General features: G+C 50.8%; 1 protein-coding gene across 1 annotated transcript in view; it reads left to right on the forward strand.

Annotated features, from left to right (window-relative positions):
* Tmem132e (transmembrane protein 132E) overlaps positions 1-24,571 on the forward strand; it is a 37,770-nt gene that overhangs the window by 10,894 nt on the left and 2,305 nt on the right. Inside the window, exons 3-9 of the mRNA XM_029546131.1 lie at positions 14,823-15,753; positions 17,419-17,565; positions 17,813-18,005; positions 18,754-18,897; positions 20,947-21,152; positions 22,990-23,278; positions 23,893-24,084. Of these exons, the coding sequence (XP_029401991.1) occupies positions 14,823-15,753; positions 17,419-17,565; positions 17,813-18,005; positions 18,754-18,897; positions 20,947-21,152; positions 22,990-23,278; positions 23,893-24,084 (2,102 nt within the window). The remainder of the gene's footprint in view (positions 1-14,822; positions 15,754-17,418; positions 17,566-17,812; positions 18,006-18,753; positions 18,898-20,946; positions 21,153-22,989; positions 23,279-23,892; positions 24,085-24,571) is intronic.

Here is a 24,571-nt window from a genome sequence, read left to right on the forward strand (position 1 = left end):
CTCCCTCAGGCCTTCCCTCCAGCCTCCTCTTAGTCTGTCTTATGTCTGGTTCTTTCCCTCCCCAGACCTTGCCTAGCCTGCTGGGTTAGGTAGTTGGGTTCCAGAGCAAGTCAGAAGCCCGTGGCGATAAGCTCACCCCTCCCTCAGTCCAGTCTCTCCCACACTGACCTTGCTACTTGTGTATGCCCCCTTCCTGGTTGGCCAAGACAGGCCTTTTGTTTCCAAAGGGACTTCAGTGGTACGTGCACGCCTGTGGCTGGTTTCATCCCTGTGCTAGGTGGCTTTTGTCAACAAACCTAGATGTAACCAGGAAGAAGTCATCTCAACGGAGGGATTGCCTCCATCCGATCGGCCTGTAGACAGACTTGTGGGGGCATTTTCTTGGTTAATGACTGATGTGGGAGGGTCGGTGCTACCCCTGGGCAGGTGATCTGGATTATCAAAGAATGCTAACCGAACAAGCCAGTTAGCAGTATTCTCTCATAGCCCGAGCTTCAGTCCCTGCCTGCCTCCAAGTTCCTGCCTTAGTTTTATCCCCCTCCTCTGATGGACTAAAACCACTGTGTTTTATCACAGCCTGCCTCAGAATCTTCCCCAGCCATTCATGCTTACTTCAGGCTAGAAACCTGGCCCTGCAGGACATTCAGTCATTGGCTGGTTACAAAAGGGATCTCAAGTAGTAAAGGCTGGCCAGGAGGCTTTCCATGCCAAGGGTACTGGCCTGGACAAGGGCTGCAGGTAGTAGGGACACTTAGGGACAAAGGACCAGGCCCAGAGTCTGAAGGAGTCCTTTCATCTCTAGATGTGTACTGACTAACCCCAGGACCAAGACCTACAACCCGTTGACCTCACTTCCTCCATCCCTGCCCATTTCCTTTATCACAGAAGGACCCTCATATGGGAGCTCATGGCCTTGGACCTTACACAATAGCAACTCCAGGGCAGAATTGATGGGCTAGAAACACAAAGCCGCCTGTCTTCATGGACCTCTGGAGGCAATCCTGGGGTCATGGATGCAGACAGACTGGCAGACATAGGCTCTCAACACACAGACAGACAGAGGGAGACAAAGTCGCTGCACTTGCAAGGGAAGACGCTCTTCCATACACACCCACACCCACACCAGCTCTTCAGACTTCTTTCCAGGACCCTGAGCCTCTGGGGTCCCTGACTTGGGCCCTTGTAGCCCAGGGACAGCAACCTGGATTGTACCTTAAGTAAGCCACAGGGTACTTAACACTGAATGCCAGCTTCCCTTTCTTATTCTTCCCTGTCCCCAAGCCTCCACGAAAGGTTCTCCCAGAATCCCACTACAGCAGAGACTAGAAGGGACAACAGACTAATTAATAGTGAGGTTCCAGGTTGGCAGGCAGGGACCCAGAAAGTGCTAGTTCCGGTATTGTGTGGCTGTGTACTGTAAGTCTCTACCCACTGGGCCTTGGGTTCCTCAAATCAGCATCATAGTATGATCCTGTAGTATCATCATCAGCTGGTACTACTTTACAAGGGCTGTCTCTACAGCAGCTTTGTGATCCCCTAGTCACCTTTCCTTGGGTACCTGGTCCTCTTCTGGCTCTCAGAAGTACTCCCCATGCCCTGTCAGGGCTGCCCCAATAGCCTTTGCTCTAAGGAGCAGCTGATTCTTGCTGGTGGAGGCTTGTGGTTAAAAAAGCAAAAGGAGTAACCAGTTCAGGATTGATGAGCCAAGAGAAGCCATGGCAGGGAGCCTGGCAGGGGTCCTGAGACTATGCACATATATGTTTGTAGGCACAGCTTCCCAAGACCACCCCATCCATCCATCCATCCATCCATCCATCCATCCATCCATCCATCCATCCATCCACTCACTCATTCACTCATTCATTCATTCACTTCTATAGTGCTCCGTTCAGCAAGAAACTGGTATAAGACTTTGTGCTGGGTACCAGGAATCAAGGAAAAAGCTGGGCCTGCCCAAAGCAGAAGACAAACCTCACTGTCAGCACAGGAGCACTAGTGCTGGGGTTCCACACACGGGAGGGAGGGCATTCAGTAGTTGGTCTTGGAGGACCTGAGTCCTGACCCTTGAGACCACATGGGGATGCAGTTAATGGAGATGATAATCACATTCAAATACCAAGTCAGGCTGGGGACACCATGTGGGCAATCCTTCATTAGAATATTAGAAGCATCCTCCTGAAAGAGGCACTGTTCTCACTCTCCTTTTACAGAGTGGAAGGGATCCCAAGGTGGAGTGCAGAGCCCCCTACTAGGGGCCACACAGCTGACAACTACAGAGACCACTGTCCACAGCCCTCCTGACATAAGCCCTCCTCTTGGCGCCCTTTTTGTGGCGAGATGGATGCTCCCCAGCAGGTGGGCGGTGGTTCCTGAAAAGGCTAGAGCAGCAGAGAGCAGAACCTGTCATTCATCCCTCCCCCCCCCAACCCAGGACACTCTGAAGCACTGGGTTCCTGCCAGCATGGGGTAGGGGGTCAGGAGTGGGTAGTCTTTGAGGCCACCTGCAGATTGAGGGGTGCAGGGAGGCTACTGGTGCATCTGGGGGCTCTGGGATGCTGGAAGCTTTGGCAGCCTTTCTTTCTCCATGCACCCCAGCCTGCATGGAACGCACCTCTAGAGATAGCATCTTTGCACCACTTACAAACATCCAGAAGCAGCCCTGTGTAGTCACTGGGTGGCTGAGCAAAGCTGGAGTTACTTTGTTCCTGGGCTTGAGCCGATCTTCACTCCAGACACAGAGAAATCATGCCTGGGAGGAGGGGACCCAGCTGTCATTGCTTTATCCCACGGAGCTCCACTTTGTTTGGAACAAGCCTCCTTGGCTCACCCTTGTGGCAAGAGCGCGACAGGACTTACCTCCAGAGAGAGGATTGGCCCTGACATAGGTCACACAGCAGGCCACTGGCAGGACCTCCTGGCTGGCTGCTAGGGCCCCAACATCTGGTACTCCTCCCAGCCTCTGTGCCTCTTGGGACCCTGCATTATGCACCTGTCACCTCTTAACTTCTCCCGTTTGACCTAACAGAAGTTGACAGAATGCTTGCCATTGACCAAACAGTGCTTCTAAGCATGGAGGAAACAGGGTCGGTCAGCTTTTTTCTCCTCCTGAGCTAAGTAACCAATGAATGGTGATGAATAAATGCAGGAGGAAATGTGTGTGTGGACCAGCTTCATCCCTGAGGACACCAATTTATTTACGACAGTTTTGTGAAAGAGACAATGACTCTATTTTACAGATATAAGAAGTGGAGGCTCAGAGAAGTTAAGCAACTTGCCAAAGGTCACACAGCTGGATGTGTCAGAGTTGTCATGTAAATATGAGTTTGTGCAGCACCAAAGCTCACTTTTTTTTTTCCCTTCCCTTCCTTTTTGAAAGTCCTCTAGGACAGCTTCTGCCACTTTTCTTCATTTAAAGGGGGCATCTATCATTTTCTTTTCAATTTTATAAGCCACATGTAAACAACTGGGAAATGCATCGAAGAATAAAGTAAAAGAAATGGCATCACCCATAACCCCCTCCTAGGATGACACATTGATGTCTTGACTCATCCCTTCTCTGGCCTGTCTACATCTGCAGACAAACCTCATGGTCCTCATCAGCCTTTCTCATCTTGAGCATCTCTTCTGAGTAACAGCCCCTTTGCAAACATCATCCACACACGATCCAGATATCTATTTCCATACATTTGCATTTCTAACTCAACCCTTCTTTCAGACATTTCAAGTTGAATTTTGTGTTCTTGGGAAAGCACCCCATGGCTGCAAGCCTCTTTCTGCGTTAATCTTCATCATGGTCCGGCTTCTTGCTCCCTCAAGGGAGGGTTTGCTGAGAAAAAGGATGTGTGTAGTTTCAAGTCCTTTAAAATTGTGTATGTGTGTGTGTGTGTGTGTGTGTGTGCATGATTGTGTGTATGTTGTCTGTGTGTGTGATCATTGTGCATGTGCATGACTGTGTGTATGAGTGTATAGGATCATGTGAGTATGTGTGCATGATCATGTATATTCAGGATGTGTGTATATAAATTGTGTCTGTGTGAGTGATCATGTGCATGTGCGTGCATGTGTATGATGATTGTGTGACTGTATATAAGTATATGACCAAGTTCTGTATGATAATTTATGTATGTATGATTGTGAGTGTGCTTGTTTGCATGTGCGTGAGTGTGTGTGTGTGTACATGTTATTGAGGATTGAACCCAGTGCCTGGCTTGTGCTAAGCTGGTCTGTGAGTGGCATTCCCAGTCCCTTGATAACAGGGCTAGAGTGTTGCTCGGTGGCAGGCAGCTGCCTCACATATACCAGGCTCAGGCCCTTTGTTTCATCCTGAGCCCAGGAGAAGGGGTCAGTACACATACTTTGAAATTGCTTCCTAGACAGTTTGTGTGATTGACACTGTTCCTATGGAGCAAGGCAGCAGTGCTTTTAACTCCTTGCAAACAGTGGATGCCATTTATTTATTTACTTAATTTGCTGAAAGATCTTTCTCCAAAGCCAAGTTCTCCCCATAGCAGTCTGCGTGTGGGGACACCCGTTGCCATAGGTTATTTCCTTTTGCCTTCTGGGACATAGGTCACAGAGGGCAGAAAACCGCATACCAAGCTAAACCTGCTGCTCAGAGAGAGAGCAAATCTGGGCTCAATCCTCCCTGTGGACAGAGCTCTATTCTCTATCCCATGCCAGCTTTACAGCATAGGGTTGGAGATAGGCACCAGGCTGAACCCTGAACATGGACCGTATGGCCCCTAGGAAGCTCAGCACTGATTCTTGCCCCCTCTCATTTGTTCATCCACCCATGCATGAATCCACTCACAGGCCTGACCAACAGGCTTTCTTTGCCACTTTAGTCCAGGAACTGTGATAGACTCTGGATATTTGTCATCATAAACTGTCATCTTTACTGCCCATAGACCATGAGAATCTGCCTCTTTGGTGCCCTTACCTTCTTGTTATTAAAAAATCTGTGATGCCAACTACATGTATCCAGGGTGAGAGTGGACACAGAAGTCCAAAACTCTCCTTTTGGATCCTAACTTACTGACCTGCCTGGGTCTCAAGGCCCTGCCTGTTCTTATTATTCATTCTAACTCAGAATGTGTGTGTGTGTGTGTGTGTGTGCGCGCACACACACACACACACACACACACACCTCCTAGCGCACAGACCAGCACCCATGAGCACAGCTGGGCTCTACTGCCTCAAACTCACCAAGGCTTAATGACACTTTGTTTTTGAAAGTGATTAGTTTTAATTTAGGGACAATTAGAGGTAGAGGCAGGAGGCATCTGGTCCTGATTAAAGGCAAGGAGGTAGCCAATGCCCCCAACTCTGAGCTTCCTGGAAGATTTATTTATGCATTCAGTAAAGAAGAAAGGGTTAGCCTCTGTGTCCAAAGAGATGGTCATCCCATGTGCCTAAGGTCAGTCTGAAATGAAAAGGGAGATAATTCCCACCTCCTCCTTGCATGCGTTCTCAGCATCATACAGGGAAGCGAGACTTTTGTCAGGCATCCACTGGGAACCTCACTGCACTGTACAAAGCCAGTCCGGGCCCTGCCTAGCGTATCCTAGCTCAGATGCAAAGGCATATGCAGCAAAACACAGGCTCATGGGTGTGACGGTCGAAGTGGTTTGTGGGAACTCTGTACAGGCCAACTGGCATGTGATCCAGCATCCTCTGGTCCCAGGGAGATAATCATAGAAGTAGCTAATGTGGGAGTCCTTTGATCATCAGCTTGACAGTGGATCCAGAGCTGGAGCTGCACAGGAGAGATCAGTGGAAAGAAGAGCTTTGGGAACTGGGGCTTGCCAAGCCTGAGTAAAATGCATCCTTCCGAGCTGCCCACCCCATGCACAAGCCTTCCCTTGGGTCCTAGTAGATAGGATGCCCTTCCTGCAAGGCACTTGTCATTCCTTCATCCTTCTAGTGGTGCAGAGGATAGACCTAGAACATCTCTTATATTAAAGATCCCTTTCGAGGGTTTGTCTGGAAAGGGGTTGGGATGGCCCTGGGTGGCCATCATCCCATGTGCAAAAGCTGGACAGCCGCAGCCTGTTTTCTCCCCCCCCTCACACGGTACAGTCTATTGCTAGAGGAAACAAGCTGTGAGGGGCAGAAACATCCAGTTCTCAAGTATTCATTTGCCAGGGACACCATGATAAGGTGTAGCGGGTGGGTGGTCCGGGCACCTGAGATGTGTCGTGACACAGTTCTAAAGGCAGACAAAGGAGATCCTGTGGGCAGAATCTAGTGCCATGAGGAGCTCTTCCTGCTGGCCTCTCTTGTCTCATGCAGTCTTGCCTCTGTGTGTGCGTGTACAGAGTTACAATACTTTAGAGTCTCTTGAGAGACCTTCTCTGCAAACAGCTGCATTCAGATTTTGGTTTTATGAACTAGGAGGGTACAGTCCAGCTAATGATCCCATCAGAAGACAAAAAAGACAGAATCACCTTGTGCTGAAGATAGCAAGAAGGGAAAGAGTCCCATGAACCCAAAATGTGGCCAGAGACCCAAAGCAGAAGGAAGCCACCACATGAAGGCAGAGTCAGGCACTGTAGCTGAAACAGTCGAGCGACATGCCAGAGAACTGCAGTGGGCAGCCTGCTGGGGATGCTAGGGAGCTGCACCAGCAAGGGTGGGCTTCTGCATGTTCATCATGTATGTGTGAGGCAGGAGCATGTGTGGGCTTTCAGGCTACTCTGAAGGTCATGGGCAGCTGCTGTGCGTAGCCCCACCTGTCCTTACTACTGTCCTACCCCTAAAGCACCTGCCACTCTCCCACTACTGCATCTCTGTGTGGATCCCCTATCACTACCCAACATCTGTCTGTCTCCCAGCAACCTTCCAAAGCAGATACAGGGATGTAAATGTAGGCAGTCTCAGAACTCAGGAATCTGAGGCCGAAGGATCCCAAGTTCAAAGCCAGCCTGGGTTATACACTGAGTCCCTGTGTTAAATACTGTCTTAGTTAAGGTTTTACTGCTATGACCAGACACCATGACCAAGGCAACTCTTATCAAAACATTTAGTTGGGGCTGGCTTATAGGTTCAGAGATTCAGTCCAGTATCATCAAGGTGGGAGCATGACAGCATCCAGGCAGGCATGGTGCAGGCGGAGCTGAGAGTTCTACATCTTCATCTGAAGACTGCTAGTGGAAGATTGACATCCAGGCAGCTAGGGTGAGGGTTTTATAGCCCACACCCACAGTGACACACCTACTCCAACAGGGCCACACCTTCTAGTAGTGCCACTCCCTGGGCCAAGCATCTACAAACCATCACATTTCATTCCCTGGCCTCCATAGGTTTGTTCAAACATATGAGTCTATGGGGGCCATACCTAAACATAGCATAATGCAAAATACATTTAGTTCAATTTCAAAAGTCCCCATAGTCTATAGCAGTCTCAACAATGTTAAAAAGTCCAAAGTTCAAAGTCTCTTCTGAGATTCATCCAATCACATAACTGTAATCCCCAAAGCAAGATGGGAAACCAGCTGGGCAATCTCCAAACTTTGCATCTCCATGGCTGATGTCAAAGTGGTCTTCAGATCTCCAACTCTTTTTTCACCTTGCAACAAAGTTTTCTCTCTTGGGCTGGTTCCACTCCCTGTTAGCGGCCTCCCTCAGCAGATAGCCCACAGCCATGGCTTCTTGAACATCTTGGGGTCTCCAAGGCAACTTCAGTGTTACAGCTTCTTGTTCCAATGTTTAGGATCCACACATGATCTTCTGGGCTCCTCCAAAGGGCTGGTGTCACTTCTCCAGCTCTGCTCTCTGTGGCACTCGAAGCTCAGGTTGATCCACTCCACTGCTGCGCTGTTCTTGGTGGTCATCCCATGGTACTAGCATCTCTAATATACTGGGTCTTCTGCTGCAACTAAGCTTCACCAATAGCCTCTCCTGGGCTCTCTTCATGGTGCTAAGCCTCAACTCCTTTGCATGACCCCTTGAGTCCTGGGCCATCACTGAAGCTGCACCTTCACCAGTGGACTTCCATGGCCTCTCACAGTGCCAAGCCTCAGCTGTACTCTTCATGACCCATTAATGCTTTCAATACCAGTACCACCTGGGTGACTCTTACACATTACCAAGTACAACAGCTGTTGGCAGGAGATACAACCTTGGCTATCTCTGGAACACAGCTTCTTTATGCTCTCAGAAAACACTCCCTGAAGATTTCACCTGAGTTATGCTGGTCACTAATTTCTTAGCTCCAGCTAACCAGCATCAATTTTCCGGGTAGTCACTTCTATTCTGGACTCTAAAGTCAGAGCCACGTGGCTAATGCTGCCAAGTTCTGCTGCTTGCTGGGGCTGGAGCATGCTCCCCTTGTTCTATTACATTATCACCAGCTTTCTGTCTTCCAACTCCTTCACTGCCTAAGCTTGGGTGTCTTGAAACTTGTTCTGTAGACTGACTTTGAACTCAGAGATAAGCACTGGGATTTAAGGGGTGGGCAACCAAGCCTGGATTTTTAAGTTTTTGTTCACTGGAAATTGCTATGTTCTAGGCTGGCCTTGAACTCAGAGATCTGCTTGTCTTTGCCTCCTGGGATTAAAGGCTTATACTACCATGCCTGGACCTAAACTTAGCTGGGTGATATCTTGTTGCCCCAAGGTCACTACTCCCTTAATTCAATTTAATATCCTTGAACACAGGATCCAGCTCCATTTTACTTCCTAGTGCCCCTTTAACACTCATATATGTTATATTTTTCCTTTCTCAGCTTGCTACACTTGTTTAAAATATTTTTCATGAGACTTAACCAGAGAACAAAGTCTCTGCTGGGTTTTTGTGAGACTTCCTTTGTCAGTGCAATTAATACAAATCTCTTTACCTTAGCCTCGGGTAGACTCTTCAGATAAGGGCAAAAAGCAGCCACATTCTTCACCAAAATACGGCAGAAACAGTCTCTAGGCCACGTACCGAAATTCTTCTCCTTGGAAACCTCTTGGGCCAGATCTGCACAGTTCAAATTTCTCTCAGCAACAAAGTCTTCCATATTCCTACTAGGATGGCTCAGTAAGCCCCATATAAAACATTCCATGGCTTTCCGAATCCAAATTCCCCAAATCCATATTCTTCGAAACAAAAACATGATCAGGCCTAATTGGTATCAATGTCTGTCTTAGTTAGGGTTTTACTGCTGTGAACAGACACCATGACCAAGACAACTCTTACAAGGACAACATTTAATTGGGGCTGGCTTACAGGTTCAGAGGTTCAGTCCACTCTCATCAAGGCTGGAAGCATGACAGCATCCAGGCAGGCATGGTGCAGGAGAAGCTGTCTACATCTTCATCTGAAGGCTGCTAGCAGAATACCTGCTTCTAAGCAGCTAGGGTGAGGGTCTTAAAGCCCACACCCACAGAAACACACATACTCCAACATTCCCTGGGCAAGCATATTCAAACCATCACACACACACAGACACACATGCACATGCACACACATGAGTGAAAGCGAGACAGACAGACAGATAGACAGAGTCCAGTATTTCTATTCCCCAGCTCTGTGCCTTTCTCCATGAAGTGCGATGTTTAGGGCTGTATTAAATCTCAGGCCTCCGTGTAAGTCGGCACGTATACGGAGGCACTATCCGCTGTCCCTGAAACCCGGGCCGAGGGACGTCGCAGCCTCATCAGCCCCACTTCCTGTACTCTCCACTCTCCAGCCACCAAAAGGAAAAAAAAAACCTTCCAGGGCGGCCTCTCCTACTTCCCAAGGAAAACAAGAGCCTCCAGAGGCCAGGCGACTTCCTTCTGGGTGAAGATGCAAGATCGGAGCCAGAGACCAACCCTATTCCAACTCAGAGGAGACCTTAGGACCCCAGCAGGATGCAGTGACTGGTTCTCTCTCCAGGGTGACAGGTGCTTCTGTGGGCCACCATGCCACAAACAGGAAAACAACAGTGCTCTGATCAACTTGAATGCTGGCAGTCCCCTTTCAGAATAGTATCCCTATCCACAGGGTCACTGAAAGAGGATAAAAGCCACTAAGGCCCGGAGCCTAAAGCCCTCCTTGGAGGCCTCACCAACAAGAAGCTCATTACTGTTGAGAGAACTTCGTCCTTTCAGCAAACATTGGTTGAGAGCCTACTATGTGCTGGCCCTGCTCTATGTGCTTGAGTAATGCAGGACACCTGTTGATGTCATTGTCCTGGCAGATCTAAGTTCTGGTGGGCAGGAACAGCAGATTTCCACACAGTACACCTAACTGTTGAGTGACAGGCCTATGGAGGAACTAAATCAAATCTCTGTGCTTGGGTTTGAGATACAACGCTGTTAGTGGAGTATTTGCTCAGCATGCAGAATCTAGCCCTTGATTCAGTGCCCTGCCCAGAATCTCTAAAAAGTGTGTGTGTGGGGGGGGGGGAATCAAACAAACAAGCAAACAAAACCCCAAACAAACAAAAAGCAGTCTATGCTGCATACCAGTGATTCCAGCACTCCAGAAATAGAGGTGGGAAAATCAAGAAACACCAAAGCGGCAACACCAAAGCCCACCGCAGCATAGGTGACAGAGCTGGGAGCCTGGAGCTCATTGCACAGCCTGCAGGCAGCTCAACAGGTTGGAGAGGATCCTTTCCTGGTGACTCTGTCTACACCTCTTGCAGGCAGCTCAGCTGCAGGCAGCTGGTCCTCTCTGCTGCTTTTCCTCTGCAGAGCTCAGCTTGTCTCGAGTCCTAGCAGCTCAACCCTTTTTTCCTCTGAGAGGGTGGCTTCCCTTTGTTGTTTACTCTGCCAGGGAGAGGTCTAGAGAATCTGGTCTGTCTCAGGGACCTACTTTTTAGTTATTTACCTTCCTGCTTAAGGAGCTCCAGCAGGATGGGACTGATAGTTGATGGGACAACTAGTTACGCAGTGAAAGGAAAGCAGAAGAAATGGCTGCCGCCCCGGGAGGGGGCTCCAGGCCAGGGAACAGCTCAAGCACACCTGAGGCAGAAAGGGCACCTCAGGTTCATGAGGCAGAGAAGGTGTTTTGAAAGATCTGATGGTTGGACTTGGCCAGGCTAGCTCCTGACCTCAGGAGGCAGAGGTGCCTTGCAACTCATCCCGATCAATTCCTTCACACCCCTGGGAGTCCAGTGTCCATCTGGTGGCCTCTGCTCCCAGGCTGCCTCCAAAGGCTCCAGATGGTCAGGTACGAAGAGAGTAAAGGGGGCAAATGAGACTAAGTGCCACTTAGCAGCCTCCAAGGATGAGGTGTGTGGGACCTCCTGGGGACTGTCGGCAAGGACAGGGGCAGAGTTCTGACCTTCCACCCTGCCTGGCTCTTCCTGTCTCCATTGAGAGCACCATACACTGATGGTTGCTTCTGCAAGCTAATAGGGACAAGCATGGTGCATAACCACCATAACCACAGTATTCAAGGCCTTCCGCAGAGAGCAGTGCCCCCCCCCCACTCCTGAAGCTGTTCTCCTCACTCTCAGGATGTCTGTTAGGGCTGCGGCTGGAAAAGAATCAGCTCAGGAACCCCCAAACCAAGTTCTCAGCATGACAAAAACAGTTGTCCCAACAGAGGTCAGGAAGTAAGAGACAAAGACAAAGAGTTAGGGAATGGGGTAAATGGGACAAGAGAAAGGGGCAAGGAAGGGTATCTGTCTCACAGGACAGGGACTGGATTGGAGACAGCTATGCCCCATAGACAGTAGCAGTTTATAAAGGTACAAAGGGAAATTCCATGTTAGGATAAGGTATTTCATTTTAATTAAGCATGTTAGCTGGGTGAGCCAAAGGGAGATTTTGATGGCTGGACCAGATAGTCAGCCTCTGGAGGAAGAAGGGGCCAAACAAAGAACTAGATCTTGGTGACTAGCTCTAGGAATGTAATCTAATGGTTTTAGTAAGGCAGAAAGAATGGGAGAAAGGGCAAGGCCTGCCAGCGCCATGCTTGCCATACTGGGTGTGGCCAGAGACCGTTCAACCTTGGCAATTTTAGAAGTGGAAATAGAAGTTCAAAATGGGAAGACACTTATTTGGGGGGTCAGGAGCTTGGCCCAGAGCAGCAGTTTTCAACCTCTGGGTCACGACACCTTTGGGGATCAAATGACTCTTTCACAAGAGTCTTCTAAGACCATCAGAAAACATACATTATGATTCATACAAGTAACAAACAAAACTAATTTTATGGTTTAATACCACAACATGGTATTAAAGGGTCACAGGGTCACAGCATTAGGAAGGTTGAGAACCAGTGGCCTGTTGTGGAGGAGTCTAAGCCAGTGTCTATTCACCCCCTCCCCGCCCCCGCCCCTTCCTGCTGCTCTCAGAGCTGACTGGCAGCTGTGCCCTGACTCAGGCTGTCACCCCGAGTTCCCACACTGCCAGCCCTCAAGCTGCTTTGCTTACGGGGACCTAGAACCAGGTGTAAGGGCTCACCACATCTCCACAAACACCTTCCAGACCGCATCTCAGATCCTCTGTGCCTCTTACAGGGAGCAGTGTGTCCAGCAGGGATGAGTTACTAGGGCTTATGAGACCCTGAAAGCTGCAGAAGGTAGTTTAGTAGAGAAATCATTGACTTTCAGGGACCAGTGGTGTCCCAGGCAGATCCTGTGGGCTGCTGGAGAGAATCCCTGTGAGATCAAGTGCCCCTCACACCACAGTGGATTCTGGGGCTCCGCAAGAGCCTGTTGGTTTTGTTTCTGTCTCCTAGTTTATTTGGTTTGAGTCAGTGTTCTTAGGTAGCCTGAGCTAGTCTCAAACTTGCCATCCTCCTGCCTCAGCCTCCTATGTGCTGGGATTATAGCCACCACATCAGATTCAGTTAACCTAATATTTTTCTTTTCATTTTTTTGTGTCTATGTGTGTATATGTGTTATCCATGTGTCTATATGTATGTTTGCATGTATATGGGGACATACAGAAGAGTGGTTTATGCATACATGTGTATACATATTGTAGAGGCCAGAGGTTGATGTTGGAAATCAACTTTTGATCATTCTTCCACCTTATTCACTGAGGTAGATCTCTCAACCCAACTCACGGACCCACCCATAAGGTTAGTCTCCTAACCAGCTTGCCCTAAGGATCCTGTCCTCACCTGCCAAGGCTGGAATTACAGCTGGTTTGCCCTGAGCACAGCATTTGTGTGGGCTCTGGAGATTCAAACTCTGATCCTCCTGCTTACATGACAAGTACTCCAGCCACTGAGCCATCTCCTCGGTCCCATTACCTTAGCCTTCGAATTCAGAAATTAAACTGCAGGGTTTAGGTAGGATAGCGACACCAGGGCTTGAAGAGCATGGCGCTTGGACTACACAGCGTTCGTGAGGAATCTGGCGTGGGTGTTTGTAGATCTGGCAAGGTCTAATGGACATCAATGAAATAATGAATACAGGAGGATTGCATGGCATGCCAAGTACTGACCAGGGTCTCCACTGACCGACACGGGGGAGCCGGCAGCCATTCATGGTAGAGTACTCCTGTCTGGCTGAAGGTTCATAAGTAGGTATCTACTTAGGCAAGGCCCCATAAGTAACTGCCACACAAGAACAGCCCTCTGAGAAAGACATTTTACAGGGAGAGGATGACAGGGAGGTGTTGAGGCTAGGAAGGAACACTAGGGCCAGGGTAACCCTAATGTTACATGTCAAAGACACTGAATGTCACAGTCAGGCACCAGGTAGGTTGGGGTTTTATGGTGAGAGCAAGCAAGAGAAACCCTAATGCCTAAACACATCTGCATGGTGTTGCACAAATTCTAGGGTTGGTGGTGGTTGTTGTTGTTGATGATGATGATGTAATTCCCAAATGCAAATTACAAATGGCACCACCCATCAGCATTCTAATCTCTAGATTCAAGTGGTAGGAAAGCTTTGCAGGAAGATATACAGAAGGACTTCCAACAGTAGCCCTTTATCTGAGGTCCTTCCTTGTCCTGGGAATTGAACATGGAGGGACACCATGGTCTGTCCCGTCTGTGCCCAGGAGAAGGAGAAAGGTAGTCGTGGGGAGGGGAGGAGGAGGAACCCAGTTGAGCAGCTTTGGATCATTATCAGTACAAAATGAGACCAGCACTGGGTTAAGGAGACAGGGGACAGGACCCAGCAGTGACCAAGACAGAATTGTTAGAACCAGGGTAGATGGGAAAGGGGCTGCATTTGGGATTAGGAGACCAAGGACAGTCTCCCAGTTATGTAGTGTGTGCTAGGAGGGAATCAGCATGACAGGAGCTCCTGGGAAATCATACACCAGGTTAGAATTTCGCTCCCGGGCTTTGTCCATGTACTCTGGGGGTGACATGTACCTTCATTTTCAATCTTCCTCTGTAAAATGCAAGTGACTGAGTGTTTAGAGATCATAAGACCCATCTGAAGATCAAACACTTTTCAAGCTTGACAAGTGCTGAATGCCATCCCAGCCTACAGTGACAAAGATCACCTATGTCAGCCGTCCCCTGTGTAGAGCACAGCCTGGGCAGCCACCCTCTGTGCACAAACCCACACTTTGAGGCAGCAACCTCTTATTCATTTTTGCGAGGTTGGTTTGTTGGGTTGTTTGGTTTGGTTTGTTTTCTGAGGAGAGCACAGGTTGTATTTGTATTGTCTGCCAGAAGGTAACTTGCAGGGGTCAGTTCTCTCCTTCTAACGAGTTCATCGGGGGGGGGGGGGTCCATCTCAGGTTATCAGGATGGACAATAAGTTTCTTTACCCACTGAGCCATCTTGGGGACCCATAATTTTGCAGGTTTTAAGGACACCAGGGGATAAAACCTCACTGAAGGCTCTCTGCAGGAGATGGGATGAATGTCGGGGAGGGTTAATGAGGTTCCCAGAGGCCTCTTCTGACGATTCTGGATCTCTGTGCTCTCTGTCCACAGCCGCCAGCCGCTCTCATCCGGCCAGCCCCAGTCCCCCGGGACCTCAGGCTAGCCCTGTACTACCCGTTAGCTACCGCCTGTCGCACACCCGGCTGGCCTTCTTCCTAAAGGAAGCGCGGCCGCCGACGCCCGCAGCGATCAACAGCTCCCTGCAGCGCTCGGAGCCCTTCGTGGTGTTCCAAACCAAGGAGTTGCCGGTCCTCAACGTGTCCCTGGGGCCCTTCAGCACCAGTCAGGTGGTGGCACGGGAGCTTTTGCAGCCGTCCAGCACCCTGGACATCCCCGAGCGCTTGACAGTCAACTGGAAAGTGCGCGCCTTCATCGTGCGCGCCCGCGTGCCCGCTTCGCAGCCTGTAGCACAGGTGCTCTTCTATGTGGCCGGACGCGACTGGGACGACTTCGGGGTCACCGAGAGGCTGCCCTGTGTCCGCCTGCACGCCTTCCGCGATGCACGCGAGGTGCGGAGCTCATGTCGCCTGGGCGGGGCTTTGGCCACCTGCTTGGTGCGCGCGGAGCTGCCCCTGGCCTGGTTCGGACCCCCGGCCCCGGCGGCGCCGCCCAGCGCCCGCCGCAAGTCCCCCGACGGACTGGAGCCGGAGGCGGCAACCGAGAGCCAGCAGGTTGAGCTCTACTATACGCTGCACGCCCCTGATGCGTCGGGCGGCTGCGGGAGCGCGCGGCGCGGGCCCGGTCCCGGAGCTGCTGCGCGCGCCGAGAGCCCCACGCAGCACCCACTGCTGCGCATCGGCAGCATCAGTCTGTTCCGGCCGCCGCCGCGCAGGGCCGTGCAGGAGCACAGGCTAGACAGCAACCTGATGATCCGCTTGCCCGACAGGCCACTCAGGCCTGGAGAGGTACTCAGCATCCTCCTGTACTTGGCACCTAACTCCTCCTCAGCTGCCAGCCCCAGCGTGGAGCACTTCACACTTAGGTAAGAGGCCTGGGATGGGAGAGACACCCCTGCCCACATCCTCATCTCCTCTCTTCCAGGGTCATCACACCAAAGAAGCTAAGGACAGTCTCTGAGCCTGTTGGCTCTTGCTGTCTAATGTAACAACAATTTCTTTTTAAAATCTACATGTTTGTTTTGTATGCGTAAGGCCCATCTGGTATGGCCCTCTTGTGGAGGTTAGAGGGCAACTCTCAGGAGTTGATTTTCTCTGTCTGTTATGTGGATTCCAGGGAACCAATTCAAGATAGGCTCGACATGAGCCTCTATCCACTGAATCAGTCATCTCCCCAGTTAACTGACCACAACCTCTGCCTCTTGCTCTGTGCCTCATAGAAAAAGATTTGCAACATGAGTAAATACGAGCCCTGTTTTACAAGCATGGTTGTGGGAAGGACAGGCTCTGGGCTAGAAGGGTACCCAGGCACAAGCTGGTGTTGACTGACCCATTTCACAGATGAGTCCAGGACATGGAGAACTGAGAGCACCTAAGAGTTGGTGCCCTGGGGATGAACAGGAGATGTCCTTTTGGGACACCTTCCTGGAGCTAGCATGCCTGGCCCTGTCTATACAGAGAACATGCCTCAATCATATCCCCTTTCCACTGGACATCATATTTTTTTAGTAAGAATTTAGTAGGCTTGAGTCAGGCTGGGGCTTCTGAAGACATTAAACAGGCCTTAACCAAACTGCACCCCTGTACAAGCAATATGTCTTATTATCACCATGAGCCTCCCAACTTCCTTCTGGACTCCCTCCTAGAGCACACTCCCACAAAGCTCACAAATCTCTATAGAGTATCCTACCTGATTCTGTGAATGGAGACTTCAATGTGAATGGGTTTTACCAGCCATCCTGGGCTGCATTAACAGGAGCAGAGCATGTAAGATTTAGGGAGTAGATCATCAACCTGCCTTTAGTCGGCAGTAATTAAGGCACAGCTGAAGTGCATTTACCGCAGGGTGCATCTCGCCTGCATTTAGAGGAAGGAGATGGGGCCTTGAGGTCATCTGAAACCATGGTGAAAGAAGCAGTTGGAGAGACTGGAGCTGGAGACTCAGAGGACACCTCCACCTCTTGGCTGTCTGAAAAGCTGTCCCAGTGAAGATGGACGGACGCTTTTCTTTGCTGCCCCCAGCAAAACTCGGTGCTGCTATGTCTCATGTCAGTCAAAGGATGAGATTCTAGGGCTGGGGATGTATGTAGCTCAGTGCTCACACAGCATGAATGAAACCTGGGTTTCATCTCCTGCACCCATAACCTGGGTATCATGTTGCATTCATAGTCCTAGGGTCCCAGAGGTAAGGAAGGAGGATTTGAAGTTCAGGGTCATCCTTGGCTACATAGCAAGTTGGAAGTCAGCCTGGGCTACATAAGATCCTGTCTCTATAAAAGACATGGTTGTGTTCTGAGTCCTAATGGGCTTCCTGAGAAAATCCTGAGGGTGTATAGAGGCTGTGTTACTGAGTAGAGGGACAAGACAGAAGGGGTGGCAATTCCAAAGTTTCAACTTTAGAGAACTGACCACCCCCATGTTAAGTGTAAACCCCAAGTTCAGATCACTTCGCCTAGGACTGGTGACCAAGTGAGCAAGATTTGGCTCAAAAGCCTGACTCTCTGGCTCTTTTTCCTCATTTTTTGTTCCAGGGTGAAAGCCAAGAAGGGTGTGACCCTCTTAGGCACCAAGTCTCGAAGTGGCCAGTGGCGTGTGACTTCAGAGCTGCTAACTGGGGCAAAGCATTCAACAGCCACTGTGGATGTGGCCTGGGCCCAGGACACACCCCTACCCCCTTGGTGAGTTCCACTTCTGCAGAGCAGGCACTTGGGGGCTGGGTAGCTAGCCTCCTTGGAGAAAGATGGCCTTTCATAGTGATGGTGGGACTCAGTTTCTGAGAATCAGAAGAGGGGTTCTGGGCTGAGGTTACTCCAGTTGGTTGGGGAGACTCCAAAGACTGAGGAGAGCAGCTATTCATAAGAGGCATATTCCTGTGAGGGCTGCAGAGCCCTGCCCTCCGACCTCCATTTCTGCCCTGCCTTGCAGGGAGGGTCAGGGACCCCTGGAGATCCTGCAGCTAGACTTTGAGATGGAGAACTTCACCAGCCAGTCCGTGAAGCGGAGGATCATGTGGCATATCGATTACCGAGGCCACAGTGCCCTGCCCGACCTGGAGCGAGCCGTCACTGAGCTGACGGTCATCCAAAGGGATGTACAAGCCATCCTGCCTCTAGCCATGGTAAGCAGGCCTTGAAAAAAACACCTCCCCCAACATGATTGATGAATTCACACATGTGTGGTGAGACTGGGCAGGGTGGAGCATATGCCCGTGTGGAAGGGGCAAGGTGGGAAACGGAGGAAGGACCACCTCTGAGGAAATGCCTATGAATCTGGGCATGTACACATTCATGGGAGGCAAATGCAGAGCTGCCCTGGGTGAAGTCAGAATTCTCTGGAAAGGGCTGCTTGGAGGAGCTCTTCTGTATGATGGGTGCCCCCTTAAGTTTTTGGAAGCCATCAGAGGAAAGCACTCATCCCATCTGCGATAAAGAGAGGACTATGCTCCAGCAAGACCCAGCTTCCATAGGGAAAAACCACATGGGGAGGAATCTGGGAGGTTTGTTCAAAGAGGCAGTGGATATAGGCAGCACCTTGGAATGGAAGGCTGGTGGATGTCTGTGACCCATCCAGAGTGCTGCGACAGGCCAGGAGGATATGCTGATGTCACTCTGAGAGCTCTGGCTCAGGGGAAGGGATGGTCCCTGCATGCAGAGTGAAGTTTCTGGTAGCAATCCATCTGGGCCGATCATCTTGAGGAGGAGCCTGAGGGTAGGCAGAGGCAGGACCCTGCACACATGTGCCATTTCCCCAAAGGAAAACAGGCATTTGAGCCAGTGGCGGCAGCCAGGAACCAGGGCAGTGGGTGACATGTCCCTGGAGAGAAACACATAGCAGGTAGAGTGCCTACCACCCCTGCCTCCCTGCAGGACACAGAGATCATCAACACTGCCATCCTGACGGGGAGGACGGTAGCCATTCCCGTCAAGGTCATTGCTATCGAGGTGACTGGCCTTGTCCTGGATGTTTCTGACCTAGTGGAGTGCCAGTCTCACAGTGAGGACATCATCAAGGTGAGTTTTTGGCGCGGGAAGGAGAGCAGAGCTTCCCCCACACACACCCACCCCTGCCCCAAACTCTTCTAGATCATCCTTGAACAAGGCATGCCTCCTCCCCGCTGTGGACCCGCAGTTGCCTCTCCTCTCAGCCATCCTAAACAGCACCCCAGTGTCAGAAACAACTCAGTCCCACAGATGTGGACATTCCCGATCAGACTCAAATTCCCTCTCCTAGACCAAAGGACTACTCCATCCAAACCTGGGGAGCATCTTGGCAGAGTAAGACAGGCCAGAAGGCGACAGGCAATGTTGACATGTAAGCCCAACCCAGCAAGTCATTATCAAGTCCTGTATATGAGACATCCAAATAAGGCAAGATATGGGTTGATATTCCCTGAGTCCCTGGCAGGAGGCTAACAGGGTGGAGAATCTGGAGCTAGGGAGGGCAGCCTTAGCAGTAGAGGATCTGACATCCTAGCACCTACAAGCCCCCCCCCATGACCCTCCCATCTGTGACTCCCTCCTACCCACCTTAGCCCAGGACACAGCATTCATCTGACTTGATGACCAGATTCAGCTGCTCCCAAGATTCTGTATACAGTGCTTTCTTGGTTACAATGTTGTCCCATCCTGGGATGGCTACGACACCAGCAGTACGTAGAGACTTCTAAAGGAACGGCTACAAACCTATATAAACATGGCTTCTTTATGGAGGCCATTAGTGGAACTGCCTAGCCTGTGATTGGAATCCCCTGCCTTCAAGGGTGTGCGAGTGGAGCGTTCTTGTTTCTCTCCACCTCACTGCTAAGACGACACAAGAAGCTAACCGCCAAGGGTTTGTGATGGTCCACAGGTCCATAAATAAGACATGTCTTGATTACTCTTCTATTGCTGGGCTAACATACCATGACCAAGGCAACTTATAGAAGAGTTTATTGGGAGCTGTCTTGGTTTTCTATAGCCGTGACAGAACACCATTACCAGGGCAACTTATAAAAAGGAAATATTTAATTAGGGGCTAACGGTCGCAGAAGGTTAATTAGTCCATGACCATCCTGGTGAGGAGCATGGCAACTGGTGGGCAGATACAGTGCTGTAGCAGGGGCTGAGAGCTTACATAAGGTCCAAGGCAGGAGGCAGAGAGAGCACACTGGGAATGATGTAGTCTTCTGAAACCTCAGAGCTTGCCCCCAGTGACACACCTCCTCCAACAAGGCCACACCTCCTAATCCTTCCCAAATAGTTCCACTAATGGGGATCAGGTTTTTAAATACATGAACCTATGGGAGTTATTCTCATTCCAACCACCAGGAGGTATAATCCAATGCTTACTGGTCACATGGTAACTTTTCCAAGACCCACAGAGGGGCCCCGAGGTGTGTTCTGATGGGAGTGTCCAGGTATGTGTGTACATGGCATCCACTTTAAGGTGTGTTGGGTGTGTACATGGATACTTGAAGTACACTAAAAGACACCTGTTCCTACCCTGACGCCTTGACAATAGCCCCCCAGGGATAGGTTGAACACTACTTACAGGGACACATCTCTAGTAGGCATGTAAGTTCCATGAGGGGGCCTCTAGGCATGGGGTTGCCAGCCAGGTGGGCACACATTTGCAGAAGCAGTATGTATCAGTGGCCACCATCCACCCACCTGTGCTCATGCTTCCCTGATTCCAGATTTTCCTCCCCATTCCCTGTCCACCAAACCTGCCAGGAACAGCCCTTGCTTTGCAATTAGCCAGCTGCCCACTCAGCTAGCAAATCATGCTACAATGGCACGGAGGAGGCAGGGATCTGTCCCTCATTCCAGTTCCTCTGTACCCCTCGGAAGAGTCAAACATCCCCTGTAGGGTAGAGGAGTCCATCTCGGACTTCTGGCTCCAGAGCCCCAAGCATGCTGCAGAAGAGAGAAGCTCTGGGAAGCCTCTCCCTTAGCAATCCTCTCCACATCTCCCCAGCAGCCTCTTTGGCCCGGTAGTCAGACCCAAGTACCCTGAACTGCCTAGCAGGAGGACCTGCAGGGCAAGCCATGCCCATGCTACATGTTCCTGCCTTTCCCCAGGTGTCCAGCAGCTGTGACTATGTGTTTGTAAGCGGGAAGGAGTCTCGAGGGTCCATGAACGCCAGAGTCACCTTCCGCTATGATGTCCTCAGTGCCCCCCTGGAAATGACAGTCTGGGTCCCCAAGCTACCTCTACACATCGAGCTCTCAGATGCTCGCCTCAGCCAAGTGAAGGGATGGAGGGTGCCTATCCTTCCCGACAGAAGGTACAGCCCCAGCGCATAGTGTAAATGGGACAGCAGTCTAATCCGCATGCGTGTAAAGCCCTGGGTGCACACGGTCTGTGGACAGCGATGCAACCAGCATGATTGTGTTGGGCAGCTATTGTATTCTGGGCACTGGCAGGTATTTGAGATGTGAGAATAGTGTGGCAATGGCAAGCCAGAGTACGATAGGAATCTCTGTGGACTAGAAATGAAGGGGGGTATGAGAGAAGGAGCCGTTCTTTCTCCAGAAATCAAGCCAGACTTCTTGATAACGCTGCTGCTTGAGCTAAGTCTTTAAGAACAAGTGGATAGAGGTCAGCTGGGGACCCAGAAGCTCCAGAGACTGGACACACCATCAAACACAGTGGCACACGCTGCACCCATGACCCTCATCCAGGCATATCCACACCAATAGTGTCAGACACACACTATGTCTCCCTGGCTGGACACAGGTTCCCCATAGCACACAGGTATAGATAGACAAGCTCCCTGGCCAAGGTGCAGACTTCACATCTCAGTGCCTGCCTGTGGGCCCACGTATATGTGTACTTACCACACTGAGCCATTCAGAGCTACCACAGTGGAGCCCCACAGGGCTGTGTGGGCAGGGAGGGAGGGGAGAGCTGGGCTGCATTCAGGGCTGCAGTGATTTCAAACAGCAGGACCGGTAGCAGCGCCCCTATAGCCTGAATGTGGCTTTCCATACCTGGTGCTTTTGTCCTGAGTGCAGTCTCTGTTTCAGGGAGGGGCGGGGGTGGGAGTGGGGGTAAGCAGGCTTCTAGCTGCAGAGCAAGGACCATGTGCTTGGAGTACTGAAGGTGTAGGTATAAACCCTTTGGCCACATAGCTTGGCTTAAATCCTGAGTTTATCATCCACTAGTAGTGCAACCCCACAGTGAAGTGGGCAATACAGTGCATTAAAGGACTGCAGTGAGGATTAAATTAGTTCAAACAGGTAAAAGAGACCTCTGTGTGCGTGAGTGTCTTAGTTGGGTTAATTCTAACAAAGCACTAGTGCGTACCTTCCTGGCAGGGAGTCTCCCTGACTTTATCATCTTTTCCAAGCAGTGTAGGCTGAGGATTTCCTAAATCATTAAGTCCAGGTTCCCCTTTGCTTAATGCCCTATTTCTTTTCTCTCTCTCTCTCTCTTTTTTTTTCTTGGTCTTTCTCTGCTAGAGGGGACTAGGGGTGTAATTCATGCAATAGAACACTTACCTAGCATGCATGAAGCCCCGACTTCAACCTCCAGTGCCACACAAACCAGGTATGATGGTATGCATGCCTGCAGTACCAACAGTTGAGGTTAAAGCAGAAGTACCCAGAAGTTCAAGGGAGAGCGAGCCTGAGCTGTGAGTCCTTGCCTTTGCCTTCTAAAAGGAAATAAATAAAAGCACCAAGAAGAAACTGACTTACCCTCTACCCTTTGCTTGGAAATCTTGGTTACACATCAGGCTTCGTCACTCGCATTCATGTGCCAACTCGTAATCACGGGACACACTAGCTGAGCTTGCTACTACCAGAATCCCTTCTTGCTCTAGTTTGAAGCTCAGCATATTGCCTTGCACATGCTCAGTGCAGAAGAAGTGGCCACACTCACTCTTAGGATTGGATGCCAGCTCTTGGTAGGCATGGGTTGCAAAGGTGAAAGAAGAAATCTCTCCAGGCAGATGCTGGGATGGCTGGCTCTGTACATAGTCAGAGGGCATAAGCCAAGGAGGGCTAGTACATAGACTAGCAAAGAGGTCAGGACAAGTTCAAGGGGAGAGATGTGTGTTAGCCAGAAAAAGCCAGGGTTGGGCCCTTGTAATCTCCTAGCCCTGATTTGGCATACCCCAGGTCAGCTCGAGAGAGCGAAGATGAGGAGGAAGAGGAAGAGGAACGAAGACAGAGTGCCAATCGAGGCTGTACCCTGCAATACCAGCATGCCACCCTGCAGGTCTTCACCCAGTTCCACACGACGTCATCTGAGGGCACCGACCAGGTGGTCACCATGTTGGGCCCCGATTGGCTGGTGGAGGTCACTGACCTGGTTAGTGACTTCATGCGGGTGGGTGACCCACGAGTGGCCCACCTGGTGGACAGCAACACACTGGCAGGACTGGAGCCAGGCACCACTCCCTTCAAGGTAGGAAAGGGCTCTATCTAGGTACAAAACGGTAGACCTGGGAACCTGGGTTACCTGCAGGTAGAGAATGCAAGGTGTATCCAGGACCCTCACTTCTGAAAGGGCAAGCTCATATCACGTCTTGGTGGAATTCTCATCCGTGCCTCATCAGCCTTCATAGCTGTCCTGGGGGTGGGGGTGGCGAGTCAGAACAGGATCTGGGACCACAGCTGTGGAGAGACAAATGGTGCTGCTGAGTTTCAAGAAGAAACCTACTGTGGTCTAAGAATGAAGTTCTAGCCTTCCTCTATGACAGTGGGATGACCAATTAGAGATCAGCCATCTCTAAGCTCATAGATGACCACAGCCTACAGATGTATTTTTGTTTAGAAAAACAACTGATCCTGCAGCTCACACCAGTTCCTATTCGCTGTTCACTCCTCTCATCTGTGGCTGCACTTCTGCCTGGTCCCCGGGAGCCCTTGACTTTCCATTGCCCCCACATACAGGCCTGTGTGTGAGAGCCAGGAGTCCTATGCACTCCTGCCCATCGGTGCTGGGTGATCCTCCTCGGGTGGGGACCCTGAGCCAGGCAGCTCCTTACCAGCCACCTCCCACCGCCTGTTCTGTCTTAGGTGGTATCGCCCCTGACTGAGGCTGTGTTGGGGGAGACGTTGCTGACAGTGACAGAGGAGAAGGTCAGTATCACACAGCTGCAGGCCCAGGTGGTGGCCAGTCTCACCTTGTCCCTGCGACCCAGCCCTGGGAGCAGCCACACCATCCTGGCCACCACAGCTGCACAGCCCACCCTCAGCCTTGTCAAGCAGGTAACTGACTCCCGGAAACCTCTCCCCCACACACACCAGCCTGTCAGATATGGAATGAGACCCGGAGACTCCATCCCACCCTGGGCTGTCAACCTAAAGACTAGGCCTTTAGATATACAAGGAACTTTGTACCTTATCACCTAGTCCTTTACAGGGGAGAGTGGGGAGCCCCAGTCTCCCTGTTAAGGGTCCTCTCCTGGTTTCTCAGAGGGCTCTCTCCTCCACATCCTCCAAACTCATCCCTGGAACTCCACTTACGTAGTATAGGTATTAGCTGTAGGACAGAGGTGGAAAGATGGTGGATGGTGTCAGGTCATTGGGGTCCCTTGTCTCCTACTCTTTGAACCAGGTCCCTCTTCCCCAAACCCGGGCTTTATTAGCCAAGGGTGAGACAGAGAGACGTGGGGTTACCTCTGTAGCTGATGAGGTAAACCCCAAAGGGGAGGTCAAGAGGAGAGGGGGATCTTCAGGGTGGCAGGTAAGACCT

This window comes from Mus pahari, chromosome 14 (genome assembly GCF_900095145.1).
Source record: "Mus pahari chromosome 14, PAHARI_EIJ_v1.1, whole genome shotgun sequence".
Taxonomy (NCBI): Eukaryota; Metazoa; Chordata; class Mammalia; order Rodentia; family Muridae; genus Mus; species Mus pahari.